Consider the following 26,413-nt stretch of genomic DNA (forward strand, 5'->3'; position numbering starts at 1 on the left):
CCCTAGAATGGGGAATTAGAAAGAAAACCCCAGAAAACACAGAAGAAATAAATAGGCAGAAATAGTGTCAGCTAGTCTTAAAGAACTAGTTACCTTAATATCCAAAATAATCAACACCTCTTCAACAAAGAACAAATGTACTTTAATAATAGAAAAATAATAAAAAAGTAGATTTGTTAGTGTCAATATCTGATGAAGAAAATTTCTGAAAGAGATAAAACATCACAAAGAAGGCTAAATCAGTATGTTGTTGGTCATTTGAAACTTCAATAATTAAAAAAGAAGTGAAAAAGACCTAAAAATTTTATTAGAAGGCACGAAGTCAGACAAAGCCTTTAAAATAGAATCAGAAAATATTTCTTATAAATCTTCTAAATATTTCTTGTACATAAAATGTAAGAATGGAAATATATAAAGCATAAACACTAATGGATTCTGCATGTAAAAGTATATCATAATACCTTATTACAAACCATAGCTAAAGATAAACATTTATAACATTTAAAATAAATGAACTTAGCTTTGGTAGAACTGAAACTCAGTTAAGCGTTTTTCCAGAAGTGGCTTCTGATTCAGGGACAATCTGAGGCATCTTGCAATATGTAATAGAAAAAACAACATATAAAGCAAAAATGATCAAATTCCTTAAATGACAGTTTCAGGAATGGGAAAAAAATGACAATGAACAAGCTTCTAGCAACCAGAAGTAATAAATAATGAGACTTAAATATTGTGGAGACAACAATGACGCTCAAATTTTTTAGCGCCAAAAAAGCCGCCCACATTATTTGGCGCCTAAATGCTTTTGGCGCCTAATGCCGACATTTTTTGGCGCAAAAACGTCAAAAAAATGACGCACCTTCCGGCGACACGTATGACGCCGGAAATGCCAAAAAAAAATTTGCGCCAAGAAAGTCCGCGCCAAGAATGACGCAATAAAATGAAGCATTTTCAGCCCCCGCGAGCCTAACAGCCCACAGGAAAAAAGTCAAATTTTAAGGTAAGAAAAAAATTATTTATTCATATGCATTATCATAAATATGAAACTGACTGTCTGAAATAAGGAACGTTGAACATCCTGAATCAAGGCAAATAAATGTTTAAACACATATATTTAGAACTTTATATAAAAGTGCCCAACCATAGCTTAGAGTGTCACAGAAAATAAGACTTACTTACCCCAGGACACTCATCTACATGTAGTAGAAAGCCAAACCAGTACTGAAACGAGAATCAGTAGAGGTAATGGTATATATAAGAGTATATCGTCGATCTGAAAAGGGAGGTAAGAGATGAATCTCTACGACCGATAACAGAGAACCTATGAAATAGACCCCGTAGAAGGAGATCATTGAATTCAAATAGGCAATACTCTCTTCACATCCCTCTGACATTCACTGCACGCTGAGAGGAAAACCGGGCTCCAACCTGCTGCGGAGCGCATATCAACGAAGAATCTAGCACAAACTTACTTCACCACCTTCACAGGAGGCAAAGTTTGTAAAAACTGATTGGTGGGTGTGGTGAGGGGTGTATTTATAGGCATTTTGAGGTTTGGGAAACTTTGCCCCTCCTGGTAGGAATGTATATCCCATACGTCACTAGCTCATGGACTCTTGCTAATTACATGAAAGAAAACAGCTAGACAGTACACAGTCGATGTGCAATAGCTGCAGCTGGTTACAATCTGCAAACTAACCACTGCAAGACAGCCAAACTACCCTTCAAACTACTAGCTGCTGAGGATCAAGTCCAAAGGACAATCCCCGAGCCTCAAAAGAAAAAAAGGACAAACCACTCACTTGGCGGTAAGAAGGCGCTAAGCCCTCCAACTCTCCACCACGTAGGGGAGGAACTCTAGGGTCCGACAAAACCAGATGCCAGAGAGAATGACGCAGCAGAAACTCCACTGACCCAGTCACAAATTGAAGGCTATAAGGACTGAGACAATCCTTCCCACCTTGTAGACCCACAGGTCCTCTAGAATGCTTAGTTGAATGTAAAACAAATGATAACATGAGCACTCGGCACCTCGACCGGACCAGCCAATCAGAACGGCGCCACGTGTCTGAACAGCCACAAGACAGAACCGAACCCAATAGGACAAGCCTGCACCAGGGTCCTAACTGTCAAGCTGCAAAAATCCTCCCTCAGAGGGGAAGAAGTGAAAACAGACAGAGGACTAACATGTCCCCAAAAATACTTCCGCAGAAGTAACAGAGAGTATCGATCCCAGTTTAAGATTTCCGAAGGAAAATAATAAACAAATTAAAAGACATCCTAATCGGATAAAAAGAAAATATAAGGCAACCCGTAGGTTAACGCCCAATAAGAAAACAGGCCTACCGCAGGACCAGCCAAACGGAGCCCTAATCTTCCAAAAAACTGGGAAGCATCTCAAAAAAGAACAGTCAGGAGATTACGTCATCCCCACATGTCTAATGAGGTGCACCATTCAAAGCAGACTGAAAATTCACGTATCCGAGAAGGATAGGATCATTTAATACCTGAAAAACATGTCTGAGTAAGACGCGAAGGCGTGCCACTCTGTAACAAAAGGCACAACACTCAGGGACAGTTACACCCACAGGGAACTGTACAGGCCCTCCTCAAGGCGGTAGACCCTGGACAATAGGGCACAACCACAATCACGCATAAACGTCTGGACTCTGGAGACGAATAATCGCCAAGAATATGTTGAAGCGAAAACGTGCTGCAACCTCCAGGGTGAACAAGCCACCCTGCGTGTAGGAATAATCATAATCTAGGTTACCCGCATGTGTAGAAGTATAGAGCAGTAGGAAACTCGCCTCTTGGAGGACACGACCCCCGGAGGCGGATGGCTCAGCTAAACCTTGATTCCCCGAGCCCGAGGAACCAGGCGCTCTAATACAAGCACACTGAACATAACTGATTGATATGTGTCAACGAGGCCAACCCGGATTCTTCCCGGACGAAGAATCTGAATCTGAAATTAGAACAGTCTCAGTATCAGAATCCTCTGTAACTGAGTATGAAATTAGAATAGTCTCAGCATAAGAATCCTCCATAACTGGATAGAGAATATGCCAATATAGACTATTTTAAGACCAAAGAAAACGGCACTTGACACCCACAATGGCTGGGGCACTCACTACCTCCTATGAACCAGACCACTCCATCGCCACACAGTCAAGAATGCGGAAATGCAAAAAAGAGTGCACAACCATAAGGTTGCGTCACTTACAAAGGCCTTTATGTTCCAGCCATGAGCCCATTTAACACTACACATAAGCAGATTCAATCACATAACAAACATGATTAAACCCCCCCCCTGTTCAATAACCCCTTTCAGGAGATATTAACCCTTGATTCCAAGATACTAAAGGAGACTCACTGAGACCCTTATGTTATAGTTAGTCCCGCAAGGTGGTAGCCTCTCGGGGAAACATTAGTACAGCACATTCACGAAGAAAGAAAATGAAACAATCTTACTGGAATCTACGCCGTGGAACAGGAACACAGCCCTTCAAGTGTGACGGATAGTAGCATCGCCTCCGCCATGGACTTGAGAGAAGAAAGCAGGCAGCGGAGCAAAGTTCGACAATGCCTATTGCTTGAGGAGCTGTTAACATGAGTTGGGATGATTTCGCAGAAAGACTTTTACTGCATCTCCGGACTCATCCAAGCCCTCACTGAGAGACTGAGAGGATTACTTAAAACTCCTGTCCCATGTCGAAGAGTACTACCCTCCATAAGAGACAAATTACATTCTGACACTTCACTGCCAACCTCATGGGACGAAAGGCAAAGAATGACTGGGGGATGAGGGGAGTGGGAGGAGTATTTAAGCCTTTGGCTGAGGTATCTTTGCCTCCTCCTGGTGGCCAGGTTCTTAATTCCCAAAAGTAATGAATGCAGCTGTGGACTCTTTCCATTTAAGAAGAAAAGCATACCACGTAAACAGCCAAGCGATGCAGCCAAAGTTTTTTTGTTGTTTGTTTTTTCAAGAGTTGAAAGGCTGTTGACTTTGAAAAGTCTAAAAATCATGTGAAAAGCTATATATGGGGTGTTACCATTCCAGAATGCATGTGAAAACCTTTATAAGTGAAGTATCAAATGCAAAACAAAACCTATATATTCAAACATCATTATCTGACTTCATGAAACATCTTTCCCAGCTCCTACATTTTAAATAAATGTGTGAATCCTCTATTAAATTTCATTGGCTTCAAATTTGAAAACACTAAAAAAACAAAACAATGGATTGGATTGGGAGCCACAGTGTAACATTGTACTTTTTAAGACTGGGCCTGACAAATTTATGAGACAGATAGAACATAAAGGTGCCAGGGACAAGACTAGACTTGCATACAGACAGGCAAGTAGAATAATCTAACACAACCAGGTGTACAATTCTAGTATCCAATGTTCTCTTGATCCTCCTGTCATCTGAAAATGAGGACTGAAATGATCAGGCAAAATTGCAACCACATGCACACAATTTAGCTTATAAATAAATGTATCCCTACAGCTACTAGCAATCAGTATACCTTACATCCCCAATCTCAGCATGGCACACTAGACCAGTTAGTATTGGCTATATGTGTGTACAGGTGTGTACCAGCAGTATGTACCGTGTCATTATGTGTGTACTGAAGGTGTGTGCCAGCAGTATGTACCGTATCATTATGTGTGTACAGGTGTGTGCCAGCAGTATGTACCTTATCATTATGTGTGTACAGGTGTGTGCCAGCAGTATGTACCATTTCATTATGAGTGTACAGGTGTGTGCCAGCAGTATGTACTGTGTCATTATGTGTGTACAGAAGGTGTGTACCAGCAGTATGTACCGTGTAATTATGTGTGTACAGATGGTGTGTGCCAGCAGTACGTTATATGTCATTATGTGTGTACAGAAGGTGGGTGCCAGCAGTATGTACCGTATCATTATGTGTGTACAGGTGTGTGCCAGCAGTATGTACCGTGTCATTATGTGTGTACAGAAGGTGTGTGCCAGCAGTATGTACTGTGTCATTATGTGTGTACAGAAGGTGGGTGCCAGCAGTATGCACTGTGTCATTATGGGTGTACAGAAGGTGTGTGCCAGCAGTATGTACCGTATCATTATGTGTGTACAGGTGTGTGCCAGCAGTATGTACCGTGTCATTATGTGTGTACAGAAGGTGTGTGCCAGCAGTATGTACTGTGTCATTATGTGTGTACAGAAGGTGGGTGCCAGCAGTATGCACTGTGTCATTATGGGTGTACAGAAGGTGTGTGCCAGCAGTATGTACCGTATCATTATGTGTGTACAGGTGTGTGCCAGCAGTATGTACCGTGTCATTATGTGTGTACAGAAGGTGTGTGCCAGCAGTATGTACCGTGTCATTATGTGTGTACAGAAGGTGTGTGCCAGCAGTATGTACCGTGTCATTATGTGTGTACAGGTGTGTGCCAGCACTATGTACCGTATCATTATGTGTGTACAGAAGATGTGTGCCAGCAGTATGTACCGTGTCATTATGTGTGTACAGGTGTGTGCCAGCAGTATGTACCGTATCATTATGTGTGTACAGGTGTGTGCCAGCACTATGTACCGTGTCATTATGTGTGTACAGGTGTGTGCCAGCAGTATGTATCATATCATTATGTGTCTACAGGTGTGTGCCAGCAGTATGTACAGGTGTGTGCCAGCAGTATGTACCATATCATTGGGTGTGCACAGGTGTGTGCCAGCAGTATGTACCATGTCATTATGTGTGTACAGAAGGTGTGTGCCAGCAGTATGCACCGTGTCATTATGTGTGTACAGAAGGTGTGTGCCAGCAGTATGCACTGTGTCATTATGGGCGTACAGAAGGTGTGTACCAGCAGTATGTACCGTGTCATTATGTGTGTACAGAAGGTGTGTGCCAGCAGTATGTAACGTGTCCTTATGTGTGTACAGAAGGTGTGTGCCAGCAGTATGTACCGTGTTATTATGCGTCTACAGAAGGTGTGTGCCAGCAGTATGTACCGTGTCATTATGCGTGTATAGAAGGTGTGTGCCAGCAGTATGTACCATGTCATTATGTGTGCACAGAAGGTAAGTGCCAGCAGTATGTACCGTGTCATTATGTGTGTACAGGTGTGTGCCAGCAGTATGTACCGTATCATTATGTGTGTACAAGTGTGTGCCAGCAGTATGTACCGTGTCATTATGTGTGTACAGAAGGTGTGTGCCAGCAGTATGTACCGTATCATTATGTGTGTACAGGTGTGTGCCAGCAGTATGTACCGTATCATTATGTGTGTACAGGTGTGTACCAGCAGTATGTACTGTGTCATTATGTGTGTACAGAAGGTGTGTACCAGCAGTATTTACCGTGTCATTATGTGTGTACAGAAGGTGTGTGCCAGCAGTATGTACCATGTCATTATGTGTGTACAGAAGGTGTGGGCCAGCAGTATTTACCGTGTCATTATGTGTGTACAGAAGGTGTGTGCCAGCAGTATGTACTGTGTCATTATGTCTGTACAGAAGGTGTGTGCCAGCAGTATGTACCGTGTCATTATGTGTGTACAGAAGGTGTGTGCCAGCAGTATGTACCGTGTCATTATGTGTGTACAGAAGGTGTGTGCCAGCAGTATGTACCGTGTCATTATGTGTGTACAGAAGGTGTGTGCCAGCAGTATGTACCGTGGCATTATGCGTCTACAGAAGGTGTGTGCCAGCAGTATGTACCGTGTCATTATGTGTGTACAGAAGGTGTGTGCCAGCAGTATGTACCGTGTCATTATGTGTGTGCCAGCAGTATGTACTGTGTCATTATGTGTGTACAGAAGGTGTGTGCCAGCAGTATGTACCGTGTCATTATGTGTGTACAGAAGGTGTGTGCCAGCAGTATGTACCATGGCATTGTCTGTGCACAGAAGGTTTGTGCCTCACATACAGTTAATCTCTGTTTCAGCTCCATCTGGTCTCAGCCAGTGTCACGCCCTCCTCTAGACACAGTGATATAAAGGACTTTATTGTGCACATCAAGGGAAGATTACCGGTGAGCAGCGAGCAGTACCATCAATGTGCCGCACATTATTAGCCACCCGTTAGCTAATTAGAATTGTTTGCATTCTTATTATCAGCTGTAACAATAACACAGTGAGCGGCTTCTGTCAGGGAATCTAATTAATGAATAATTCATACACATGTGTCTGGCAGCGCTGTCTGCCCCTCATCTGTACATCACGCGGCTGCTCCTCTGATCTCTGTTACTCAGCACAAAGCCCACTCCCACAAATTGGCTTCATTTGCTTCTCTTTTATTCTAAGCAGATGCCGTTCAGTTACCCTATTGGCTGTGACTCCCAGATTAGCACGACAAAACCCTCTCTGGCTGGCATTACAGGGGTCAAACAGGCAAATTAATTCCATTTTTACTTAAATGACAATTCAGCCTCTGAGGCATAGAAAGCCCAGTTTAAAAAGTTATGTAGGAAGGTGACTGCAGATATAGAAGACAATAATGAGTTTTTTTGGTAAAAACTCGCCACCTTTTACTTTTTCAGATAAAAACGGTGAGATCTGTAGGGCAAACTGAATTACACTGGGATTGGAGAGCCAATTGCATACACGTCCATGGAACGCCCATTTTACAATAAAAAACAATTACGCTTTTTACTTTGTACAAATTTCTTTGTGTTTTTTGCGCATCCAGTGTACTTTAATTACATTTTACCTTGTGCATATTTAATACAATTTATTCCTGTGTAATTTAAATACAAATTTTACGTTTTTGATAAAATATGAATTCTGGTGTACAATCTTGTTACGATTTTTGATGCACCCTTGGAAAACCCTCTTTTGTATGTTTATCTTATCTCCTCCGGCCAGATATGAACATATATAAATAAGCTCCTAAACCATTACTGTAGCATGTTGCAGGGCCATATTCTGAATCCTGCAATTCCAGCCTCTGAGTAGGCAGTGAAAAAAGCCAGCCAAATAAATGTATTACAATTTTCTGCAATGTATAATTTTATGATGTATTTTTGAGATAAAAGGGACACTAAACCCAATTTATTTCTTTAATGATTCAGATAGAGCAGCAATTTTAAGCAACTTTCGCATTTATTCCTATTATCCATTTTTCTTTGTTCTCTTGCTATCTTCAATTAAAAAGCAGGAATGTAAAGCTTAGGAGCTGGAGCGTTTTTGGTTCAGATCCTAACCCTGTCCTGCTAGTGACTCTTACCTTGGTCCCATTGTAGAAGTCATCCATACAAGTAGCATTCATGAAGGTCTGGTGGAAATGGGTGCTGGTATCAATGCCTCCAGGTATAACCAGCTTTCCTGTGGCATCGATGACCTTTGCTCCTCCGGGTATCATCAGCTCCCGCCCCACCTGCTGGATGATGCCATTCTCGATGTACACATCTGCCTCTTGGGTGCAGTCATCGTTCACCACTTTCCCTCCCTTGATGAGGATCCGAGCGCTGGCGGTGTTGGCGTGCATGACTCTAGCGTACGAGAGAAACGCTCAGTTAAAACACAGCAAACATCTGGACATCAGGGAGAAAGGTCATGTATAAATAACGTAAATCAAGTACATTTCTATCAGCTGTCAATGGCTAATAAAATGGCAAAAACAGAATTTATGCTTACCTGATAAATTACTTTCTCCAACTGTGTGTCCGGTCCACGGCGTCATCCATTACTTGTGGGAATATTCTCTTCCCCAACAGGAAATGGCAAAGAGCACAGCAAAACCTGTCCATATAGCCCCTCCTCAAGCTCCGCCCCCCCAGTCATTCGACCGACGGTTAGGAGAAAAAAAAGGAGAAACTATAGGGTGCCGTGGTGACTGTAGTGTATAGAGAAAGAAATTTTTCAAACCTGATTAAAAAACCAGGGCGGGCCGTGGACCGGACACACCGTTGGAGAAAGTAATTTATCAGGTAAGCATAAATTCTGTTTTCTCCAACATTGGTGTGTCCGGTCCACGGCGTCATCCATTACTTGTGGGAACCAATACCAAAGCTTTAGGACACGGATGAAGGGAGGGAGCAAATCAGGTTACCTAAACGGAAGGCACCACGGCTTGCAAAACCTTTCTCCCAAAAACAGCCTCTGAAGAAGCAAAAGTATCAAATTTGTAGAATTTGGCAAAAGTGTGCAGAGAAGACCAAGTCGCTGCCTTACATATCTGATCAACAGAAGCCTCGCTCTTGAAGGCCCATGTGGAAGCCACAGCCCTAGTAGAGTGAGCTGTGATTCGTTCAGGAGGCTGCTGTCCGGCAGTCTCATAAGCCAATCGGATAATGCTTTTCAGCCAGAAAGAAAGAGAGGTAGCAGTAGCTTTTTGTCCTCTCCTCTTACCAGAGTAAACGACAAACAAAGCTGAGGTTTGTCTAAAATCCTTAGTTGCTTCTAAATAGAACTTTAAAGTACGAACTACATCTAAATTGTGTAATAAACGTTCCTTCTTTGAAACTGGATTCGGACACAGAGAAGGAACAACTATTTCCTGTTTAATATTCCTGTTGGAAACAACTTTCGGAAGAAAACCAGGCTTAGTACGCAAAACGACCTTATCTGAATGGAACACCAGATAGGGTGGATTACACTGCAAAGCAGATAATTCAGAAACTCTTCTAGCAGAAGAAATAGCAACCAAAAACAGAACTTTCCAAGATAGTAACTTGATATCTATGGAATGTAAAGGTTCAAACGGAACCCCTTGAAGAACTGAAAGAACTAAATTTAGACTCCAAGGAGGAGTCATGGGTCTGTAAACAGGCTTGATTCTGACCAAAGCCTGTACAAAAGCTTGTACATCTGGCACAGCTGCCAGTCGTTTGTGTAACAAGACAGATAAAGCAGAAATCTGTCCTTTTAGAGAACTCGCTGACAACCCCTTATCCAAACCTTCTTGGAGAAAGGAGAGGATCTTAGGAATTTTAATCTTACTCCAGGAGAATCCCTTGGATTCACACCAACAGATATATTTCTTCCATATTTTATGGTAAATCTTTCTAGTCACAGGTTTTCTGGCTTGGACCAGAGTATCTATCACTGAATTTGAAAACCCACGCTTGGATAAAATCAAGCGTTCAATTTCCAAGCAGTCAGCTGCAGAGAGACTAGATTTGGATGTTCGAATGGACCTTGTACTAGAAGATCCTGTCTCAAAGGTAGCTTCCATGGTGGAGCCGATGACATATTCACCAGGTCTGCATACCAAGTCCTGCGCGGCCACGCAGGAGCTATCAGAATCACAGAGGCCTTCTCCTGTTTGATCCTGGCTACGAGCCTGGGAAGGAGAGGGAACGGTGGAAACGCATAAGCTAGGTTGAACGACCAAGGCGCCACTAATGCATCCACTAGAGTCGCCTTGGGATCCCTGGATCTGGACCCGTAGCAAGGAACCTTGAAGTTCTGACGAGACGCCATCAGATCCATGTCTGGAATGCCCCATAATTGAGTCAACTGGGCAAAAACCTCCGGGTGGAGTTCCCACTCCCCCGGATGGAAAGTCTGACGACTCAGATAATCCGCCTCCCAGTTGTCTACTCCTGGGATGTGAATTGCAGATAGATGGCAGGAGTGATCCTCCGCCCATTTGATGATCTTGGATACCTCTCTCATCGCCAAGGAACTCTTTGTTCCTCCCTGATGGTTGATGTAAGCTACAGTCGTCATGTTGTCTGACTGGAATCTTATGAATCCGGCCTTCGCTAGTTGAGGCCAAGCCCGGAGAGCATTGAATATCGCTCTCAGTTCCAGGATGTTTATCGGGAGAAGAGACTCTTCTCGAGACCATAGACCCTGAGCTTTCAGGGAATCCCAGACCGCACCCCAGCCAAATAGACTGGCGTCGGTCGTGACAATGACCCACTCTGGCCTGCGGAAACTCATTCCCTGAGACAGGTGATCCTGGGTCAATCACCAACGGAGTGAGTCTCTGGTCATCTGGTCTATTTGAATCTTTGGAGACAAGTCTGCATAGTCCCCATTCCACTGATTGAGCATGCACAGTTGTAATGGTCTTAGATGAATTGCACTGAGCTATGGAAGGCTGCAGAATAGAGTGAAGAACTTGACAAGCGTTTAGAAGCTTTGACTTTCTGACTTCTGTCAGGAAGATCTTCATTTCTAAAGAATCTATTATTGTTCCCAAGAAGGGAACTCTTGTTGACGGAGACAGGGAACTCTTTTCTACGTTCACCTTCCACCCGTGAGATCTGAGAAAGGCTAGAACAATGTCTGTATGAGCCTTTGCCTTGGAAAGAGACAACGCTTGAATTAGAATGTCGTCCAGATAAGGTGCCACTGCAATGCCCCTTGGTCTTAGAACCGCCAGAAGGGACCCAAGCACCTTTGTGATAATTCTGGGAGCAGTGGCTAGCCCGAATGGAAGAGCCACAAACTGATAATGTTTGTCCAGAAAGGCGAACCTTAGGAACTGATGATGATCTTTGTGGATAGGAATATGTAGGTACGCATCCTTTAAATCCACGGTAGTCATATATTGACACTCCTGGATTGTAGGTAAAATTGTTCGAATGGTTTCCATTTTGAACAATGGAACTCTGAGAAATTTGTTTAGAATTTTTAAATCCAGAATTGGTCTGAAAGTTCCCTCTTTTTTGGGGACTACAAACAGGTTTGAGTAAAACCCCTGACCTTGTTCCACAGTTGGAACTGGGTGTATCACTCCCATCTTTAACAGGTCTTCTACACAATGTAAGAATGCCTGTCTCTTTATTTGGTTTGAAGATAAGTCAGACATGTGGAACCTTCCCCTTGGGGGTAGTTCCTTGAATTCTAGAAGATAACCCTGAGAGACTATTTCTAGTGCCCAGGGATCCGGAACATCTCTTGCCCAAGCCTGAGCAAAGAGAGAGAGAGTCTGCCCCCTACTAGATCCGGTCCCGGATCGGGGGCTACCCCTTCATGCTGTCTTGGTAGCAGCAGCAGGCTTCTTGGCCTGTTTACCCTTGTTCCAGCCTTGCATTGGTTTCCAAGCTGGTTTAGTCTGGGAAGCGTTACCCTCTTGTCTAGAGGCTGCAGAGTTAGAAGCCGGTCCGTTCCTGAAATTGCGAAAGCAACGAAAATTGGACTTATTCTTAGCCTTGAAAGGCCTATCCTGTGGGAGGGCATGGCCCTTTCCCCCAGTGATGTCTGAAATAATTTCTTTCAATTCTGGCCCAAAAAGGGTCTTACCTTTGAAAGGGATATTAAGCAATTTTGTCTTGGAAGATACATCCGCCGACCAAGACTTTAGCCAGAGCGCTCTGCGCGCCACAATTGCAAACCCTGAATTTTTCGCCGCTAATCTCGCTAATTGCAAAGCGGCATCTAAAATAAAGGAATTAGCTAATTTAAGTGCGTGAATTCTGTCCATGACTTCCTCATATGGAGTCTCCATATTAAGCGACTTTTCTAGTTCATCGAACCAGAAACACGCCGCCGTAGTGACAGGAATAATGCACGAAATTGGTTGGAGGAGGTAACCTTGCTGAACAAAAATCTTTTTAAGCAAACCCTCCAATTTTTTATCCATAGGATCTTTGAAAGCACAATTGTCCTCAATGGGAATAGTCGTGCGCTTAGCTAGGGTAGAAACTGCCCCCTCAACCTTAGGGACTGTTTGCCATGTGTCCTTCCTTGGGTCGACCATGGGGAACAATTTCTTAAATATAGGAGGTGGGACAAAGGGTATGCCTGGTCTCTCCCACTCCTTATTCACTATGTCCGCCATCCTTTTAGGGATCGGGAAGGCATCAGGGTGCACCGGGACCTCTAAGAATTTGTCCATCTTGCACAATTTTTCTGGAATGACCAAAGAGTCACAATCATCCAGAGTAGATAGCACCTCCTTAAGTAATGCGCGGAGATGCTCTAACTTAAATTTAAACGTCACAACATCAGGTTCTGCCTGTTGAGAGATTCTTCCTGTGAAAGTTCTCCCTCCGACAAACCCTCCCTCACTGCCACTTCTGACTGGTGTGAGGGTATGACAGATAAACTATCGTCAGCGCCTTCTTGCTCCACTGTATTTAAAACTGAGCAATCACGCTTTCTCTGAAATGCTGGCCTTTTGGATAAAATATTAGCTATGGAATTATCCATTACTGCCGTTAATTGTTGCATAGTAACAAGCATTGGCGCGCTAGATGTACTAGGGGTCGCCTGCGCGGGCATAACTGGTGTTGACACAGAAGGAGAGGATGATGAACTATCCCCACTACCTTCATTTGAGGAATCATCTTGGGCAACCTTATTAAATGTGACAGTACTGTCCTTACTTTGTCTGGACGCTATGGCACAATTATCACATACATTTGAAGGGGGGACCACCTTGGCCTCCATACATACAGAACATGTTCTATCTGAAGGTACAGACATGTTAGACAGGCTTAAACAGGCTAATAATGCAAAAAAAACGTTTTAAAACAAAACCGTTACTGTCTCCTTAAATGTTAAACAGAGCACACTTTATTTCTGAATGTGTGAAAAACTAGCTTTTAACCCCTTAAATGAGGAAACCGGAGCCGTTTAATCAAACAACAATTTATAACCCCACTACAGTCCCAGCCACAGTGTTTGCTGCGACTTCACCTGTCCTTAGGCGTTATACGATACCAACTTAAGCCTTCCAGGAACGTTTTCAATGATCACCAGACCCTCTCACATGGAGCTGCATGCACTGCATCCAAAAGAAACTGCGCAATTATGGAGCGAAAATGAGGCTCTGCCTACTATAGTGAAAGGCCCTTCCTGACTGGAAAGGTGTCTAAACCACTGCCTGGCGCCTAAAAACGTTCCCCCACAATAAAGGTTTTATAAATCACCTCTAGATTTCATAAAAAACTTAAATAAAGCAATCGATTTAGCCCATAAGAGTGTCAACCAGTGTATAGCCCATAATAAGCCTTCATTCTGTTAAGAGTCTAAGAAAATGGCTTACTGATCCCCAAGAGGGGAAATGACAGTCTTCTAGCATTACACAGTCTTGTTAGAAAATGGACTAGTCATACCTTGAGCAGAAAAGTCTGCAAACTGTTCCCCCCAACTGAAGTTCTCTGGGCTCAATAGTCCTGCGTGGGAACAGCAATTGATTTTAGTTAATGCTGCTAAAATCATACTCCTCTTTTAAACAGAACTCTTCATCTCTTTCTGTTTTAGAGTAAATAGTACAAACCGGCACTATTTTAAAATAACAAACTCTTGATAGCAGAATAAAAAACTACAATTAAACACCACATACTCTTCACCATCTCCGTGGAGATGCTACTTGTTCAGAGCGGCAAAGAGAATGACTGGCGGGCGGAGCCTGAGGAGGGGCTAAATGGACAGCTTTTGCTGTGCTCTTTGCCATTTCCTGTTGGGGAAGAGAATATTCCCACAAGTAATGGATGACGCCGTGGACCGGACACAACAATGTTGGAGAAAATCATTTCATATTGAATCTCTTGGGTTTTCTCTGAAAAACTCATAATACCCGAGACAAAGCCAAGCATGACTGGTAAACCTCACTTTGTGTCTCATACATTATTTAGCCATTCTTGGCTCATTTAGAGTAGACGCCAAATCTTCTGTCAGAACCCCATTTATAGCTAAATATTAAAAAGACACTGCAGAGCTGACCTAGATTCTACCACTAAGCATTCTGGGATTTGCAGTCCTAGTTATCTGGTATGAATATGCAAATGCACTGTAAAAGGGAATCTGAAATTATACTGAACGTTCTTAGTTAAAGGGCTATGAAATGAAACCCAAAAATGTTCTTTTGTGATTCAAACAGAAAATACAATTTTAAACAAGTTTCCAATTTACTTCTATTATCAAATGTAATTTGTTCCCATGATATTCTGTGCTGAAGAGATACCTAGGTAGGCATCTGGAGCAGTACATGACAGGAAATAGTGCTGCCATATAGTGCTCTTGCAAATGGATAACATTCCTGCAAAACTGCTGCCATATAGTGCTCCGGACACGCCTGAGTTTATGGCCCTGCTTTTCAACAAAAAATACCAATGAGAATGAAGACAATGTGAGCGTGGTTTAAAGCTGCATGAATCATGAATGATGGTGTATGTATTGATGCTGCACATTCATCCGTGGGCAAGTGATATATTTATACATTTGTGTGTCTTGTGCCATCTCTTAGGACTTTTCTACTTTTTCCCGCAGACTTTTACAATTGTTTTAGCTCTGTATGTGAAAAAGAAAGGTACTTTGCAGTATTTCTTTTCCTGAGTGCACAAACTGATGGGGAGGGGAGCACGTTTGTGCAGATCCTATATACGGCACCCAGCTGCTACTTTATAAGGTGAGTTGGCCAATTACGATTTCATGCCCAGAGATTTTGTTCATGACAATGGTTGGCCTTGTTCTGCCAGTAACAAGTGTGTATTGTCTCATTGTTTTTACACTCTACTTGTACATCATTTAACATAACACTTACTAAAGAGGACTGCAGCACATTGCTTTCCTCTCCTGCACCTATTTGGCAGCCTTATTGGCTACTATTTAATTGTATCCACATACTGACTATACAGGGAGTGCAGAATTATTAGGCAAGTTGTATTTTTGAGGATTAATTTTATTATTGAACAACAACCATGTTCTCAATGAACCCAAAAAACTCATTAATATCAAAGCTGAATAGTTTTGGAAGTAGTTTTTAGTTTGTTTTTAGTTATAGCTATTTTAGGGGGATATCTGTGTGTGCAGGTGACTATTACTGTGCATAATTATTAGGCAACTTAACAAAAAACAAATATATACCCATTTCAATTATTTATTTTTACCAGTGAAACCAATATAACATCTCAACATTCACAAATATACATTTCTGACATTCAAAAACAAAACAAAAACAAATCAGTGACCAATATAGCCACCTTTCTTTGCAAGGGCACTCAAAAGCCTGCCATCCATGGATTCTGTCAGTGTTTTGATCTGTTCACCATCAACATTGCGTGCAGCAGCAACCACAGCCTCCCAGACACTGTTCAGAGAGGTGTACTGTTTTCCCTCCTTGTAAATCTCACATTTGCATTGTCCTGCATGAAAATCATGTTTTTCTTGAAGGATGCAGACTTCTTCCTGTACCACTGCTTGAAGAAGGTGTCTTCCAGAAACTGGCAGTAGGACTGGGAGTTGAGCTTGACTCCATCCTCAACCCGAAAAGGCCCCACAAGCTCATCTTTGATGATACCAGCCCAAACCAGTACTCCACCTCCACCTTGCAGGCGTCTGAGTCGGACTGGAGCTCTCTGCCCTTTACCAATCCAGCCACGGGCCCATCCATCTGGCCCATCAAGACTCACTCTCATTTCATCAGTCCATAAAACCTTAGAAAAATCAGTCTTGAGCTATTTCTTGGCCCAGTCTTGACGTTTCAGCTTGTGTGTCTTGTTCAGTGGTGGTCGTCTTTCAGCCTTTCTTACATTGGCCATGTCTCTGAGTATTGCACACCTTGTGCTTTTGGGCACTCCAGTGATGTTGCAGCTCTGAAATATGGCCAAACTGGTGGCAAGTGGCATCTTGGCAGCTGCACGCTTGACTTTTCTCAGTTCATGGGCAGTTATTTTGCGCCTTGGTTTTTCCACACGCTTCTTGCGACCCTGTTGACTATTTTGAATGAAACATTTGATTGTTCGATGATCACGCTTCAGAAGCTTCGCAATTTTAAGAGTGCTGCATCCCTCTGCAAGATATCTCACTATTTTTTACTTTTCTGAGCCTGTCAAGTCCTTCTTTTGACCCATTTTGCCAAAGGAAAGGAAGTTGCCTAATAATTATGCACACCTGATATAGGGTGTTGATGTCATTAGACCACACCCCTTCTCATTACAGAGATGCACATCACCTAATATGCTTAATTGGTAGTAGGCTTTCGAGCCTACACAGCTTGGAGTAAGACAACATGCATAAAGAGGATGATGTGGTCAAAATACTCATTTGCCTAATAATTCTGCACTCCCTGTAGTGACAGCCTCCCAACAGTCTGAACCATAACTTGCTTCTGCCATAGAAAACAATCTGAGTGAATTAGTGGGGGCTTCAAGAGATTGAGAAAATAACTACAAAAAACCTTAATAATAACTTACAAAACAGGATTTGTGTTTTTTTTATAATAACAGAAGAAAAAGCTTAGAAATTATTATACATAAATGTGAAATACAAACTACAACATACTTTCCTTTAAGGGACATAAAACCCACATTTTGTTATTTCATGATTCAGATACAACATACAATTTACTTGTATTATATATTCTCTTTGCATCCTTTGTTGAAGGAGCAGCAATGCATTACTGGGAGCTAGGTGAACACAGAGGTATATACGTGCATCCACCAATCACCAGCTAGCTCCCAAAACAGCATTGCTGCTGCTAAGCCTATCTAGGTATGCTTTTTAACAAAGGATACCAAGACAACGTAGCAAATTAGAAGTAAACTGAGAGGAGAGCTTTAGATCATTTCACCCATAGGGTTAGATGATATAAACTTCGCCAAATCAAACCTAGTTATTCTCGCCCAACTCTCGCGGGGGCTGCCCTGGTGGAATGATCATAAAAAAGAGGCAGTCCCTGTGAGTGGCGAGATGTCTCCTATAGAAAGTAATGGATCTCGCTGGATAGGGACGTTTCACTCCTTAAAGCGAAGTTAGCAGTGAGCAGGGGGCGCACTTTAAAAATGAAATCCTGCAGCCAATATAAATCACATTACGCTGCTTTCTGCGTATAGCATCTCACCTATATTTTCATAAGCATGTGTTTTTCTATTAGGGTATTAACTTGACAAAAGCTTGTCACCTTTAAGTTGGTTAGAAAAAAATGATCTGCAAAGCGAAAATCTTTACAGAATTACGCTGGGGTTAGAGAGACATTGTCATATACACCCATGGAACGAAAAAACAACAATTCTTACATTTTGTATATATAAGTACAAATTTGTGTGTGATTTTTACACACCCAGTGCACTAAAATTAGGATTTACACCGTGCATATTTACTACGATTTATTCCTGTGTAAATTACATACAAATTTTACGTTTTTGTTAAAATACGATTTTTGGTGAAGAATTTTGTTACGATTTTTAAAACACCTTAGCAGTGCAATTTTCCCTGCTTATTTTTGTGTGAATGGTTCAAATAGTTCTTTTGTATGATGTTTAACATCCTATTGTGCACTTTTCATAAGAAAATGCAGTATATGCCCCTTAGCAAGACACCCTGTTTTCAGGGTAAAAAGTGGCAAAAAGATCATTCCACCAGGGTAATAGGACTGGCGAGCATTCTTAAATAATCTAGCCAGCCCAGGGAACTTTCAATCATCGAGCCCACAGTATCTACAGGATAATTCTACAAGGTGAAATCAGGCAACAATGTTTTATAAAACGGACACTACTTGTGATTTGTTCTCTATGGGGCCGATCTATCAAGCTCTGAACGGACTCGCCAGAGACACAAGTTATGGAGCAGCGGTCACAGCGGATCAGGTCTGCAAGACATTTGTTAAATTGGCCTCTATGTGTTAATGACTGTTAAATGAACCTCACGGCAAGTTTCTTAACAAGCTACTCAAATGAATAAATACTAAACTAAATAACAGCAGCATGCACACCCCATGCACGCAGACTCATTAATAAACAAGGGGCTTTGTGAAGAAGAAACGCTAGACACTCCGCTGAGACAGAAGAACCTGCCAAGTAAAGAGCAGAAAGAAAATGAAAGAAACCGATCAAGCATGAAAAGTACTCTACGGAGCACTCATATCTTACAGTTTATTGTCATAAGCAAGAAATGATTTCAATATCCAGCCCATAGCTGATAACATGATATAGGTTAGGCAATATCCATTGTCTGGGAAATTAAATTTAAGGACCCCCCCACAAACTGCGCTTTGTACAGTGACAGTATGAGAGGACATATTAGGTATTGCCTTTTACTAAACTGTAATCCTGTGATTCACAATTCTCTAATGGGATTCTCCAATGTAACATTCTATTTGTTTGCACAAGATTAATAAAGCTAACAAGCACTTTTAATAAATATAAGTCCCAAGGAAAAGATATGAAGATCTTATACTTTGCACTTAAAGAGAGTTAAGTGGGGGGCAGTACTGAGTCTGACTACTGCAGAGATAAAGAGAAGCCGCTCATAAATGACTATGGTATTGACATCAGAGATGGGGTATATTTAACATAGTGCGAGCGGACATACATATACATAAACACACACCTTTACATATATACACACACACAAACACATATACTGTACATACACACACACAGACCTATACACATATATACACACACACAAATACATATACTGTACATACACACACACAGACCTATACACATATATACACACACACACACACATACACACACACAGACCTATACACATATATACACACACATACACACACACAGACCTATACACATATATACACACACACAAACACATATACTGTACATACACACACACAGACCTATACACACACACACACACAAACACATATACTGTACATACACACACACAGACCTATACACACACACACATATATATACACACATAAACACACACCTTTACATATATACACACACACAAACACATATACTGTACATACACACACAGACCTATACACATATATAAACACACACACAAACACATATACTGTACATACACACACAGACCTGTGCACATATACACACACACACAAACACATATACTGTACATACACACACACAGACCTATACACATATACACACACACAAACACATATACTGTACATACACACACACAGACCTATACACATATAAACACACACAAACACATATACTGTACATACACACACACACAGACCTATACACATATATACACACACACACACACATACACACACAAAATATATTTTGCAATTGGCCCTAGTTCTGTGAATTAAGAGCACCATGGGTATTTATAGGGGTGGGGTTAGTGGTTAGCACTATACATTTTCTTGCACTTTAGCTCCCAGTGAACAAGGTGCCAGTGGCTATCGAAACGTTTGGGGAAGTTCATGTTTTAATTTTGTACTAATAAAAGGATATTTTATTCTGATGAAAATCCGGTGAGTGCAGTGCTCTGTTCTGGATGAATAGATCCACACAAACACACACATATAAACATATACACACACACACATACATACATGCACACATATACACACACATATATACACATATACACACACACACACATACATACATACACACACACATGCACACATATACACACACATATATACACATACACACATATACACACACACATATACACATATACATACACACACGTATAAACATATATACACATATACACACACACACACACATATACACACGTATACACACATATATATACACATATATACACACATATATACACACACACACATATATACACATATACACACGTATACACATATATTCACACACAAACACATATACACATATATATACACATATATACACACACACATATACACACACATATACACATATATATATATATACACATATATACACACACATATAAACATACACACATATACACATACACACACACACGTATACACATATATACACACACATATACACATACACACATATACACATATACACACACATATACACATATATATATATACACATATATACACACACATATACACATACAGACACGTATACACATATATATATACAGTGGATATAAAAAGTCTACACACCCCTGTTAAAATGTCAGGTTTCTGTGATTTAAAAAAATGAGACAAAGATAAATCATTTCAGAAATTTTTTCCACCTTTAATGTGACCTATAAACTGTACAACTCAATTGAAAAACAAACTGAAATCTTTTAGGTAAAGGGAAATAAAAATAAAAAAATAAAATAATATGGTTGCATAAGTGTGAACACCCTTTTATAACTGGGGATGTAGCTGTGTTCAGAATTAAGCAATCACATTCAAAATCATGTTAACTAGGAGTCAGTACACACCTGTCATCATTTAAAGTGCCTCTGATTAACCTCAAATAAAGTTCAGCTGTTCTAGTTGGTCTTTCCTGACATTTGGTTAGTCGCATCCTACAGCAAAAGCCATGGTCCGCAGAGAGCGTCTAAAGCATCAGAGGGATCTCATTGTTAAAAGGTATCAGTCCGGAGAAGGGTACAAAAGAATTTCCAAGGCATTAGATATACCATGGAACACAGTGAAGACAATCATCATCAAGTGAAGAAAATATGGTGCAACAGTGACATTACCAAGAACTGGACGTCCCTCCAAAATTGATGAAAAGACGAGAAGAAAACTAGTCTGGGAGGCTACCAAGAAGCCTACAGCAACATTAAAGGAGCTACAGGAATATCGGACAAGTACTGGCTGTGTGGTACATGTGACAACAATCGCCTGTATTCTTCATATGTCTGGGCTATGGGGTAGAGTGGCAAGACGGAAGCCTTTACTTAAAAAAAAAAACATCCAAGTCCGGCTAAATTTTGCAAAAATACATCTGAAGTTTCCCAAAAGCATGTTGCAAAAGGTGTTCTGGTCTGATTAAACCAAAGTTGAACTTTTTGGCCGTTATTCCAAAAGATATGTTTGGCGCAAAAACAACACTGCATATCACCAAAAGAACACCATACCCACAACGAAGCATGGTGGTGGCAGCATCATGCTTTGGGGCTGTTTTTCTTCAGCTGGAACTGGGGCCTTAGTCAAGGTAGAGGGAATAATGAACAGTTCCAAATACCAGACAATATTGGCACAAAACCTTCAGGCTTCTGATAGAAAGCTGAACATGAAGAGGAACTTCATCTTTCAGCATGACAACGACCCAAAGCATACATCTAAATCAACAAAGGAATGGCTTCACCAGAAGAAGATTAAAGTTTTGGGATGGCCCAGCCAGAGCCCAGACCTGAATCCAATTCAAAATCTGTGGGGTGATCTGAAGAGGGCTGTGCACAGGAGATGCCCTCGCATTCTGACAGATTTAGAGTGTTTTTGCAAAGAAGAGTGGGCAAATCTTGCCAAGTCAAGATGTACCATGCTGAAAAACTCATACTCAAAAAGACTGAGTGCTGTAATAAAATCAATTGGTGCTTCAATAAAGTATTAGTTTAAGGGTGTTCACACTTATGCAACCATATTATTTTAGTTTTTTATTTTTATTTCCCTTTACCTAAAAGATTTCAGTTTGTTTTTCAATTGAGTTGTACAGTTTATAAGTCACATTAAAGGTGGAAAAAGTTCTGAAATGATTTATCGGTCTCATTTTTTTACATCACAGAAATCTGACATTTTAACAGGGGTGTGTAGACTTTTTATATCCACTGTATATATACACATATATACACACACACACATACACACACACACACACGTATACACATATATACACACACACACACACACACACACGTATACACATATATACACAAACACGTATACACATATACACACACACACACACATATACACACATACATACACCTTTGACCTGTTTCTAGTCCTGACCCTTGTCATATACCACATCCACAAAACCTTTTTTATTATTAAACCTGCAGCGTAGGCAGTCCCCTATGACTCGTTTTGTTCCTTATTTTGACGAAAGGAACGAAAACGTTTAGAAGCCTTAGATTTACCCTTTGGTTTTTTATCCTGAGGCAGAAAAACTCCCTTTCCCCCAGTAACAGTTGAAATAATAGAATCCAACTGAGAACAAAATAAATTATTACCTTGGAAAGAAAGAGTAATCTAGATTTAGATGTCATATCAGCATTCCAAGATTTAAGCCACAAAGCTCTTCTAGCTAATATAGCTAAAGACATGGATCTAACATCAATTTTGATAATATCAAAAATGGCATCACAAATAAAATGATTAGCATATTGCAGTAAGCGAATAATGCTAGATATGTCAGAATCCAATTCTTGTTGCGCTAAATTCTCCAACCAGAAAGTTGATGTAGCCGCAACATCAGCCAAAGAAATTGCAGGTCTGAGAAGATGACCTGAATATAAATATGCTTTCCTTAGATAAGATTCAAGCTTCCTATCTAAAGGATCCTTAAAGGAAGTACTATCTTCCATAGGAATAGTGGTACGTTTAGCAAGAGTAGAAATAGCCCCATCAACTTTGGGGATTTTTTCCCAAAACTCTATAGAATTTGCTGGTAAAGGATACAATTTTTTAAACCTTGAAGAAGGAATAAAAGAAGTACCTGGCATATTCCATTTGGAATAGGAAAAAACCCTTGAGAAACCACAGGAGGTTTAAAAACAGCATTTAAACGTTTATTAGACTTAACGTCAAGAGGACTGGTTACCTTAATATCCAAAGTAATTAACACTTCTTTTAATAAAGAACGCATATACTCTATTTTAAATTAAGTAGATTTGTCAGTGTCAATGTCTGAGGAAGGATCTTCTGTATCAGATAGATCCTCATCAGAGGAGGATAAATTATTATGTTGTTGGTCATTTGAAATTTAATCAACTGAATGAGAAGTTTTAAAAGACCTTTTACGTTTATTAGAAGGTGGAAATGCAGACAAAGCCTTCTGGATAGAATCAGAAACAAATTCTTTAAAATTCATAGGTATATCATGTACATTAGAAGTTGAAGGAACTGCAACTGGCAATGTACTATTACTGATTGACACACTATCTGCATGTAAAAGTTTATCATGACAACTATTACAAATGACATTCGGCAAAATAATTTCCACAATCTTACAACAAATGCACTTAGCTTTGGTAGAACCGATGTCAGGCAGCAATGTTCCAGCAGAAACTTCTGAGGCAGGATCAAATTGAGACATCTTGCAAAATGTAAAAGAAAAAACAACATATAAAGCAATATTATCAATTTCCTTATATGACAGTTTCAGGAATGGGAAAAAAATGCAAATAGCATAGCCCTCTGATAGAGAAAAAGGCAAGAGGCAAATATCAATGGGGTATTAAAATAATGAAAAAGTTTGGCGCCAAGTATGCCACACAACGTAACTGAAAACTTTTTTGGCGCCAATAATAACCGGAAATGACACACTCGCGTCACTAATGACGCAACCATGTGTAAGGCTTCGGCGTCAACCATGACGCCCGAAATGACGTAGTTGCGTCATAGACGTATTTTACGCGCCAAAAAAATTCTTGCGCCAAGAATGACGCAATAAAGTCTAGCATTTGGCGCACCCGCGGGCCTAATACCGCCTGCAATTTGCAAGAAAGTAGTCAATTGAAAAAAAAGACTAAACCCCAGATAAGAAAAAAAATTCTTAAAAAATGTTTATTTTCCCCAAATATGAAACTGACAGTCTGCAGAAGGAAATACATGAACCTGACTCATGGCAAATATAAGTACAATACATATATTTAGAACTTTATATAAATGCATAAAGTGCCAAACCATAGCTGAGGTGTCTTAAGTAATAAAAAACATACTTAGCAAAAGACACCCATCCACATATAGCAGATAGCCAAACCAGTACTGAAACAGTTATCAGTAGAGGTAATGGAATATTAGAGTATATCGTCGATCTGAAAAGGGAGGTAGGAGATGAATCTCTACGACCGATTACAGAGAACCTATGAAATATTCCCCCGTTAGGGAAATCATCGCATTCAATAAGTGATACTCCCTTCACGTCGCTCTGACATTCGCTGTACTCTGAGAGGAATCGGGCTTCAACAATACTGAGAAGCGCATATCAACGTAGAAATCTTACTTCACCACCTCCATAGGAGGCAAAGTTTGTAAAACTGAATTGTGGGTGTGGTGAGGGGTGTATTTATAGGTATTTTGAGGTTTGGGAAACTTTGCCCCTCCTGGTAGGATTGTATATCCCATACGTCACTAGCTCATGGACTCTTGCCAATAACATGAAAGAAATTTCCATCCCCCATCTCTGTTTCTAAGGTAGTCTATAGGGTCTCTGAGTTAGGTCTGGACAATAATGTGGTTTGGGCTAGTCAGAGAAATTCTCGGTGACTTTCTCCCTCTTATATAAGTTATTAATTCACGGCTAGATTACGAGTTGTGCGTTAGGGTAAAAAAGCAGCATTAAGAGGTCCTAACGCTGATTTTTTATGCCCGCTGGTATTACGAGTCTTGAAGGTTTAGGGTCACCGCACACTTCTTTGGCCTTACCGCAAAACGACTTATATAAACTTTGTAAAGTCTTTTTTCTATGGGACTTCCATAGAGCTGATATTACGAGTCTGTCCTGGGAGGCCAAAAAGTGAGCTGTACACCCTACCCCGTCAAGAGTCCTAACGCATTTAAAAGTCAGTAGATAAGAATTTTATGGTACAACGCTGTAGCATAAAACTCATAACTAAAGTGCTAAAAAGTACACTAACACCCATAAACTACCTATTAACCCCTAAACCAAGGCCCTCCCGCATCGCAAATACGTAAAAAAAAAAAATGTAACCCCTAATCTGCCGCTCCGGACACCGCCGCCACCTACATTATATGTATTAACCCCTAATCTGCTGCCCCCAACATCGCCGACCCCTACATTATATTTATTAACCGCTAATCTGCCGCATCCCAATGTCGCCGCCACCTACCTACACTTATTAACCCCTAATCTGCCACCCCAACGTCGCCGATACTATAATAAACATATTAACCCCTAAACCGCCGCACTCCCGCCTCGCAAACATTAGTTAAATAGTATTAACCCCTAATCTGCCGTCCCTAACATCGCCACCATCTACCTACATTTATTAACCCCTAATCTGCCGCCCCCAACGTCGCCGCCACTATATTAAAGTTATTAACCCCTAAACCTAAGTCTAACCCTAAACCTAACACCCCCTAACTTAAAAATAATTTAAATAAATCTAAATAAATATTCCTATTATTAACTAAATAATTCCTATTTAAAACTAAATACTTACCTGTAAAATAAACCCTAAGCTAGCTACAATATAACTAATAGTTACATTGTAGCTAGTTTAGGATTTATTTTTATTTTACAGGCAAGTTTGTATTTATTTTAACTAGGTAGAAAAGTTATTAAATAGTTATTAACTATTTAATAACTACCTAGCTAAAATAAATACAAAAATTTACCTGTAAAATAAAACCTAACCTAAGTTACACTAACACCTAACACTACACTATAATTAAATAAATTAACTAAATTAAATACAATTACCTAAATTAAATTAAATTAGCTAAAGTACAAAAAAAACACTAAATTACAGAAAATAATAAACAAATTACAGAAATTTAAACTAATTACACCTAATCTAATAGCCCTATTAAAATAAAAAATCCCCCCAAAATAAAAATAAAAAACCTAGCCTAAACTAAACTACCAATAGCCCTTAAAAGGGCCTTTTGCGGGGCATTGCCCCAAAGTAATCAGCTCTTTTACCTGTA

General features: G+C 40.6%; 1 protein-coding gene across 1 annotated transcript in view; it reads right to left on the reverse strand.

The window, feature by feature from the left end:
* Positions 1-26,413, reverse strand: part of DPYSL5 (dihydropyrimidinase like 5) — a 263,062-nt gene that overhangs the window by 180,007 nt on the left and 56,642 nt on the right. The window contains exon 2 of the mRNA XM_053710991.1: positions 8,213-8,477. Within this exon, the coding sequence (XP_053566966.1) occupies positions 8,213-8,473 (261 nt within the window). The 5' untranslated portion in view covers positions 8,474-8,477. The remainder of the gene's footprint in view (positions 1-8,212; positions 8,478-26,413) is intronic.

Source organism: Bombina bombina, chromosome 4 (assembly GCF_027579735.1).
Source record: "Bombina bombina isolate aBomBom1 chromosome 4, aBomBom1.pri, whole genome shotgun sequence".
Lineage (NCBI taxonomy): Eukaryota > Metazoa > Chordata > Amphibia > Anura > Bombinatoridae > Bombina > Bombina bombina.